Source organism: Cygnus atratus, chromosome 25 (assembly GCF_013377495.2).
Source record: "Cygnus atratus isolate AKBS03 ecotype Queensland, Australia chromosome 25, CAtr_DNAZoo_HiC_assembly, whole genome shotgun sequence".
Taxonomy (NCBI): domain Eukaryota; kingdom Metazoa; phylum Chordata; class Aves; order Anseriformes; family Anatidae; genus Cygnus; species Cygnus atratus.
In genome coordinates this window covers 5,411,502-5,420,545 of record NC_066386.1, presented here as the reverse complement: position 1 = coordinate 5,420,545, position 9,044 = coordinate 5,411,502, and the positions used below count along the sequence as shown (strand labels likewise).

General features: G+C 51.0%; 1 protein-coding gene across 6 annotated transcripts in view; it reads right to left on the bottom strand.

Moving 5' to 3' along the window:
• Positions 1 to 6,385, bottom strand: part of MYO1D (myosin ID) — a 160,812-nt gene extending 154,427 nt beyond the window's left edge. For 5 of the 6 annotated variants that reach the window (XM_035566851.2, XM_035566852.2, XM_035566853.2 and 2 more), the window contains exon 1: positions 6,193 to 6,317. In XM_035566851.2, the coding sequence (XP_035422744.1) occupies positions 6,193 to 6,287 (95 nt within the window). In that variant the 5' untranslated portion in view covers positions 6,288 to 6,317. Of the gene's footprint in view, positions 1 to 6,192 lie in introns of all 6 variants that reach the window. The other variant, XM_035566850.1, reaches the window with a different exon arrangement.
• Between the last annotated feature and the right edge of the window lie 2,659 nt (positions 6,386 to 9,044).

The window sequence follows — 9,044 nt, the reverse complement described above, 5'->3', positions numbered from 1 at the left end:
GGACTAATCTCATTCATAAATCTGTCCTCGTATATTATTCATTATTATACCTCACCCACACTGCCTACTGTAACTTCCCACTCTGAGAAAAGAAGGCGTTCATAACAGACGTGCAGAAGGCTCAGTAGAACTCTACAAACTAAGCACGTACAGAGGCAAAACAAAGGCTGCCCTGGGCACCCCGCGCACTGCTTCATTCACACAGGCGCCGTCCGCTGGCTGGTCCTCGCTCCGGACACCGGAAAGCTCACCCTGACGCTCCTTTCTGCTACTTGCATCCTTCGGATTTGCTTTTTAAGTGAGATGGATGGCCCTTCCCGTTTGCAAAGATCAAGCTGGAACACGTCCAAGCTCGTAAGTCAAGTTTTGACGGACTAAGGGGAATTTTCATTCCAATCATTCCAAATCCTGACACAAGACAGCTCCCTGCAAACCGAGTAATTCTAAGGAGGCCCAGGGAAGCCGGCACAGCTTCGCTGCCAGATGCCCGAGCAGCGCCGCGGTGGCAGAGAGGAGGCTTCCCAGCAGCTTTTTAATTCAACACCACCCAAACAATTCAAATATTCATATCTCATTTAGAATGACAAAATTAAAATGGCTTAAAGGCATGGAAAGCTTGTTCATTACACATGAATATTTCATTACCAAAAGCATAAATGAAACCAAGAATTCACGTAATATTTTCTCTGCCTGGATTAGATACTTTACTACATAGTGCAAAGTCCAATCTCCCCCACCACAGCTTCAACCAAAAATGCGGATGTTTAAGACAGCCCTCGAAAAATAAGAAAGCCAACGTCAAAAGGTCAGTAGAATACAGAGAGTGCCCATTCACTCCAACACTTTACAGTAAGATTAAGTAAGAAAGGGCACTATGCAAATGAAGAATCAAATGATACTGATGATCAGTATCCCCACTGAGAAAGAACTGTTCCTAACAAGTGACGAAGTCTGTATGTTTTCAACACCATCTTCAGCTTCTTGTATCCAAGAGGAGAGAGATGCAAACCCAGAAGGCTGACAGTTTTCCACATCAGGGTCATTCAGAACCCAAAACAGATCACTTTTAAGGCCATTGGATACTACGCAAAAAGTAGATGCCTTTTGGGGAGAGAGCCCCAAAAGGTATAACCTATGCGCAACTTCCTCAGGAAAATCCATCCAAATCTCTCTTCAGCATTCAAAGCCTAATTCCTTGTTTCACTTCGCTACAGTTGTCTTCTTAGGGGACTGCAGCCTTACCTTTGCTTTCACAGAACAGAGCCAGGGAGACATGTTCAACGTGAAGGTGCAAAAGACTAATTTTTAAAGCTATTCAAGACATGTATCACTGACTGGGGCTCACAGCTAGTCACTGAAATTGCCTCTTTTACAAAAAATGACCCAAATAAAAGTCAAGAAGAATCCCACTGCCCTTCCACATACCCTTGCACGATGTTTTAGTGTGCAGATGTGGCCATACACAGGCCAAACCAACACCACTTTCTAGATAATTGTACTTGCCACTGTCACAGGTACATGTCCCTCTCCGCAGCAAACAAATCCTCACAGGACCAGGTCTCGATACCAAAAATATCAATCATAACCAGCATTATCTGTCTTTTAAATGTATCTGCAATGAACAAGAATTCAAAACTGCTGTCTTAATTTAGGATAACTTTGAAAAGGATGGTTTTGCATTGTAAGCAATAGTTCTGTAAACAGAAAACCCACACTTCTGCATCTTTTTTATTTAAATGCAGAGCCATGTTTTTATTAAGTGTTGTTATAAGAGGTCAGAGTTCACAACATGTGCAAGGAGACAACCATAAGAGCACAAAAATTAAAAAAAACAATTTTTGCAGCACATCCTCAGACATGGGAGCTCAGATGACCAGGAACTATTTGAGGAGCAAGTATAGCATTTTGCATATGGTTTTGTGCTGGAACTAGCTAAAAGGAGGGAAACAAATCTTTTTACAGTCATTACACCGTAATGACACCGTAAAGACGTACACGGTCTTCCTTTCACGCATCCTTGAATTCTTTAATAATCACGACAAAGATCCATTCTGTTCCCAGGAGGGGATTTGCACAACGCCTACAAGAACATGCAGCTTGCTCGGATCACAACAGCTGAGTCGAGGAGCACCTGCTGGCGAACCAGGCGGGAGAACAGGCAGCCCTGGAGCACGCAGATGACACGGGACTACCCTGAAGGCCGCCCTGTGGCTCCGGGACAACAGACCCCTGAATCCAGTGCCTCGCGGCTCAAGTCCACTCACCTCTTGCTGTGTTCCCCCAGGTGCGGCAAGAAGCGAGCCTGGAGTCACTGCTAAGAGAAGCAAGCCTGGAGTCACTCCTGGAGTCACCACTGAGTTCGCAGAGCAGATCATTCAAGAAATCGAGCTGCCCCTTCTCATGTCCTAGACACCATTTTTAAAGCTCTGAGTTTTGATTTGTTTGTCGAGGTAAATGCTGATTCTACAGGACAGCACAATGAATGTGCTTTGCAGGATAATACAAGAGATCATGTATAACATAAAACATTTCATGCTTGTGACAAATAACCTGGCCCTCTTACTTACAAGGAAGCATATCGGAAGTGATGATCTTCGAGTCAGAGAAACAAACTCTGCAACCCCTCACTTTTTTCATCACACTAGAACGGAAACTTCAAGCGATAAAAGTTTACATCCCAAGTTTGATTTATGCCACAATTTCTGCAAATTGCTGGAAACTCCCACGAGACCACTGCCCCTCTCCACCTGCCGTAAGCCAGTCGCAGTCACTGCGAGCACCCCGAGCCACCCCGGCACAAGCACTCGGCAGGACAGCAGCACATCAGCGCCGCAGTGCCGGCAAACCGAGGCCTGGGAGCTCGGCCACGTTGCCAGGCTCCCTGTTTCAAGGGGTCTTTCAATGAAGCACACCTCCTCTGACAGAAATTGAGATACCAAATACTGCAGTAGCCAACTTGTTCCCGGCTGCCCACGAAGAACCGGTCGTAAATAACGCTGAGTATCTGCTGAAGTGCAAACTGCTCAGATATGGCCGTTTATAGTACTTTATAGTTGCTCGTTAACTGGTTGCAAGTATCTGTTAAAGCTTTGGAGGTTTTCTAGAAAGAGACAAAGCTATTCACTAAGTCCACACTGGCTATTCCAATACTCCTGCATTATTTTTTAATTAGTTTGATGACTAATCATCACAACCACGCGCCGGTTAGAAGCCCACTCAGAAGTAAGGAATTCAAGGATCAGACGACTTTTATTTACAATTATGGTGTAACACCCAAGGACTGCTTGAGAGCCCACACGAAACTGCCAATTTAGTAACTGGTTGTAAGACATGGCCATGAAAAAATAGCTAAGAATATGAAATCCTCACTGAATCACAAGACGACTCTATAAATAACAGGGCACAAAGCACAGTGGTTGGGAACAGAAGTATAAATCCTCCTTGAGCCCACCCACCTACCGATGGTGCCTCTCACTTCTACAAGCAAAGCAGACAGTCACACTAATCCAGCTCATTTCAACAGTACTAAATTCAAATATTACATAGTAATGAAAAGGACAACTTAATCACTTCTCTTTTGCCCACTAGAGAGGTCCTTGGGGAAAAATCCTTGCATGCACCGAGACTGGTATGATTTCAATTCCACCCACATCTGGGCTCACTTGGGAACTAAATCCAGCACAACCCCTCTTGGGTCAGCCGGTGACCCTGGACAAAAATAGCTCTGGCAAAAAGCTGGATTTATGGAATAGGGCGGAGCCCGTCCGAGAGCGTGGCCACAAAGTTAATGACAGAGAAGCAACAATTTCCCCATTCTATTCTACGCACTGCAAGCACAAAGGCAACTCATGCCATCTACACAGCGTGACAAAAGCAACGTGACATCAGCCCCTGAGCAGGTCTGAATCTCTGTAATTTGGGTCTGACACAATTTAAAACATATCATCAGCAACTGCTAATTACCACCTCCAGAGCAGTAAACAAAAGAAGCTGATGCTGCCTGAGAAGGATGATAAAACCAGGGGCACTGGCAGGTCAGCAGGTAGGGCCAGAACTCTAAGCACTGTGTCAAACAGGGCTCAGCAGAGTTTAACAAGTTTACTAAAAAGCCACACTTTTGGTAAATTCAGACTAGCTTCTCCAAATGTCTCAGCACAGACAAACCTAAAGTCAGGAGGCAACAGTACCAAGGTAAGAAAAACGAACATTATTTTTAACAAAAGATTATTGAATCTACACTGTCTGCACAGATACAAAACAACCTCGAAGTGTGGGCAGAACTGTGCCTGCAAGTTGCAGATTGCACATGCTGCAGCAATTCACATGTTCTTGTGCAAAAGCAGCAGGAGTTTAAATTGGCGTCACAGGGAAGAACCTGCTTTTGAGTACCAGCGAACAAGGTACTGGCATTAAAATGATGCATTACGGTATATCAGACTTAATTTCTATACCTCAGGGATGTGGAGCCAAAATCCTGAGGCAGGATCAGCATGCAACAGGACAGGAAAATCTATGTACCGAATGTAAGGATCTAGAATCACCAGCTCGTTCTCATTCTCTTCCATACAAAATTAAAAAGACTACCTGTGCAGGTAGTCAAATCAATCAAATTAAATAATTTGATTCCTAAATGGAACTAACTTCCTACATTGATTTTTAATTTATCTAGCAGTCCTTCTGTTTCCAATACCACTCTTAGATTTCTATTACATATTAACCAAAGAATAAAAACCTCAAGAACAAACTGTTACATGCAAGTTTCCTGCTAATTACAATGACTTTGTTTGGAAGCCTTCTGTAACACAATTAGTGCGTCACGGCATGCACAAATAAGAGGCAAATTTAAGCTTTTAGAGGCACCACAACATTTATTTCAATCTGACATCTCCTCATGTTCAAAGTTCAACTTGTTCATGACATATTTTCGTTACTGTTTAAATATAAATGTCCTCCCCACCCAAATAAAGATCCAACACGCAGGAGGAAGGAGAGCAACAAGCACACTGGCTGCCACTTGTTACTACCTGGGGCACTGCTGGGATCCCAGCCCCAGCCTCGCACACCTCTGCCCTGCAGCACAGGCTGCAGTGCTCAGTGGCGGTGCTGTCAGACCTGAAAGGTGACAGATTTCAGAGGCCACGGCACAACAGCCCAAAGGAGCCCGGTTCTCCCCTTCCCCAGCCGCGTTACGGCAGCTGGGGAAGCTTACACCAGCATTCTTCCCTTGGCACTTGCCAGGGCTGCCCTGCAGTGCTTCCAGCAGCCCGCCATGTCGTTAATTCAGCCTGCTGTCAGCAGCTCCCCGCGGCACGCAGGTGGCGGGCAACGAAGGGCGCTTTCGCCATGGTCAGAGACACCCGGGCAAAACCTGGGGGCAGCAGCCACCAAGTCACGGTCCCGTCCCAAAAGCGTCTCTTGGCAAACGCCAAATCCTTGCACAAGAAGGGGCAAAAGAGTTTATCAGGAAAAGCTGGCATGAATCTTTTATAATGGAAAGTGAAAGACAGCCGCAGACGGTGGGTCCCTGCGAGCTGTCCTCGCTATCAGCACTGCCCGGGATTTGATCAGACCTCGACACTGAGAGGGGAAGCAAGAATTAAAGCAGAGACCTGCCCGCAGCCCATCGCGCTCAGGAGGGAAATAAAAGCATCGTAAAGATCACGAAATGTTAACGTGATGAGCACACGGCGACCGGTTTTATAGCTCCTGTAGGAGCGGAGCAACCTTGGACTTGGTGACTTTTATCACCGCTTGCCTCCTCGCAGCTCTGTGCACCTGTCGGTGGGCGCCGGGTCCCTGCTGGGGAGCAGGTGTGAGGGGGGCACGGTGGGGGGAAAGGGAGAGGGCAGGGGGGAGCAGCCGGAGACCCCAGCCCCTTACTCCCCTCAGGTGCCCCCGAGCTCTGCAGCAGCAGAAAGCCCCCGCCTGGAGCTGCCTTTGCCCCCCCAGCCCCTCCTGAACGCCTCCCGGCAGGGCTCGGAGCCACCTGAGCCGCAGCCTCCCCCCGACTGCGCGGCCGGTTCAGCTCACCGAGCCGGCACTGCCCCCCCCACCACACCACACCACACCCCCCAGTCACACCACAGCGCTTCCCCGGCCAAAACCCCGGGTGTGCGGGGGGGGGGGGGCCGGGACCCCTCACCTGCCCCCCCGAAACACAACCCGCGGGGGCCGCACGCTGCCGGCACTCACCGCAGGCGGAGGTTGGCCATGAACTCGGGCATGGTGACGGCGTCCAGCAGCACGAAGTCGGCCTTGCCGAACTCCAGGCTCTCCTGCTCCGCCATGGTGGCGGTGTGCGGAGAGGAGGGGAGGGGAGGGGTGGGGAAGGCACCGGGGTGGGGGGGGCGGTGAGAGGCCGCCGGGCTCTCTCCGCGCTGCCCCGGGGGAGGCCGGGGGGAGGCGGCCCCACCGCAGGTGAGGCGGGGCCGCGGGGCCCGGGGCCGCCTCCCCGCACCGGGGACTCGAGGGGCGACGGCGCCCCCTTGTGGGGGCGAGAGGGGCTCAGCCCGCAGCCGTGCACAGCCCGCCTCCCCTGACACCAAGCCGGCCGCCCCCCCTCCAAGGAGGCAGCCTCGGGATAATTAGGTTAGCGGTGCTAATTAGGGGAATGAGGGAGGGGACCTGAGAGCAAACCGAAAGCGATGTTTTGGGGAAGAAATGATGGGGTTTGGGATATACGTAGGTAGGGCAGGAGGTTGAGTGTGCAGGTGGCTGGCACTGTCACCATCGCCATCCCCATAATCCGGAGGCCCCATCCCTGTCCACATAACCATCCCTGTTCCTATCCCTGTCCCCAGATGGGGTCAGCTTCAGTCACTTTATCTTCATAGAATCCTAGAAAAATTAAGGTTGGAAAAGACCTCCAAGATCATCTGGTCCAACCATGCCCCTACCACCAATGTCACCCACTAAACCATGTCCCCAAGCACCACGTCCAACCTTTCCTTGAATGGTGACTCCACCACTTCCCTGGGCAACCCGTTCCAATGCCTGACCACTCTTTCTGAGAAGAAATGTCTCCTAATTGTTTTAATTGTTGAAGACTACTGCTCTTTGTTCAATTCTTTGTTTTAATTGTTGAAGAGTAGGGGCATGATGTTTCCATTTTCCACTCACCAGGGACATTACCCGACGGCCAGGACTTTTCAGTTATGCTAGAGAGAGGCTTGGCAACTACATCAGCCTCAGAGCTCCTGACTTCCCTCAGGACCCTGGGATTCATGTCATCAGGTCCCATAGACTTGTACCTGTTGAGATTCATCAGGTGGTGTCGAACCTGCTCTTCACTTGCAGAGTCTGGGACTTTGCTCCCCCTGCCTCCATCTACGGGTTCCGGGAATGAAACATTGGGAAGCCCGTCTACCAGTGCAGACGGAGGCAAAGAAGTTGCTGAGTACCCAGCCTTCTCCATGTCTCTCGTTACTGATTACTCAGGTATAGAAACTCACTCCTAACAGAAGAAATTAGCCACCTATAATTGCTCACACACTACCATTTTCACCCCTCAGTCTGTTTTCACAAATGGTAATGGTGCATGGTGGCCCTCGGGGACTCCTCCTGTCACCCCAGCGCAGAAGCCCAAAGGAAGCTGGGTCCTCTCTTGTGCTCTTCCTCGAGGCTCTGCGCAGAAGGGATGCCACCTCTCGCACAAGGGCCACAGCATGGGAAAGAAGCGCTCACACAAGCCCTGAGAATTGGCAACAGATTTCTTTATTGCCGAGACATCCTGCAGGTAAGCCTGCACGATGTCCGTGGTGTTTGGCGGCTCCAAGCTAATGCTTGGCATGGAGCCTGAGCGACGACAGGTAGGGAGCCGGCCGGGCACTCCTGCGACGCTGTCGGTGCTCTCGGATGGCAGAGAGCAGAGACATGCCGCGGGAGTCCCAGGTCTATTCTGGCGCAGGTGGATCCACTTCCATTTCTTCCTCCACATCTTCTCGTGGATTCAGCTCCATGAGCTCCACGGTGCTTGGAAGAAGGATAAGCCAGTCCTTGCCTGGGACTGCCCAAACGGGATGCCTTCCATTCGGAATGTTTTCAGGCCAGGGTGCCGAACCATGGGGGTCGACCAGTTCCACCCCTAGGACCCATGCCACTCTCGGCTTGATTTTCATGCACGGGTTCGATGCTGCCGTCTGTTTTACGGCTGTGCCTGGGTCCCACGCTGTGTTGCTGACTATGGGCACGCCTCTGCTCCGTGCGGCTCTCTGCCTGATGCTCCTGCCTCGGCACCACTCCACCGTTGCACCACTGGTAAGGCCCGGGCCCCCTGTCGCAGGGTGGATGAGGGGGCGGCCTGTTCCCCGCGTTGTTGCGGTACCAGTGGTACCACTTAAATGTGTCTATGGGCTGTGCGCCAGAGGTCTCTCGAGCACTGGTGTCTCTCGTGCTGCCGGTGCTATACCTCCGCCCATGACACTTCTCCATGTTAGCTGCCCTCCTTCTTGGTGATTCTTCGGATGGCATAGCTGTCCTCGCACACCAAGGAGGGCCGCTTCTCACCTTGCTGCTCCTAGTCTCCTTCCTGCCGCGTACGCTGGCTATCGGAGGACCTAGTCGCTGAGCGAGCGGTGGCCAGCTACAGGGGGGCCTGTTTTATAGGGCCCGCAGCAAAGGCGAGGCAGGGGTGGCCATTGTGACCAGAGCAAGCCTCTGCGATGGAGTGGCCCATGTGTGTCCAAAGGCGGCTGTGTTGGGACTGGCCTGGAAGATGCCCTCACGTGGAAGAAGGAGGAGGGTTGAGGGGGCTGAGGGCCCCTTTCCTGGGGCTGGCTCCCCCAGGCCATTTGGCTTGCCAGAGAGAAAGGCTGCCCCTTAACCACAGGGACCGTCCTGCACCTCCCATCCTGTGCCCTGGCTTTGTTCCTCATGTTCCACATGACGTTTTCCAGCTCAGGCTCTAGCCTCTCATCAGTGTAACACAGAATCACAGAAACATTAAGGCTGGAAAACACCTCCAAGACCATCTGGTCCAACCATCCCCCCACCACCCGTGTCACCCACTAACCAATGTCTCCAAGCACCACGTCCAACCTTTCCTT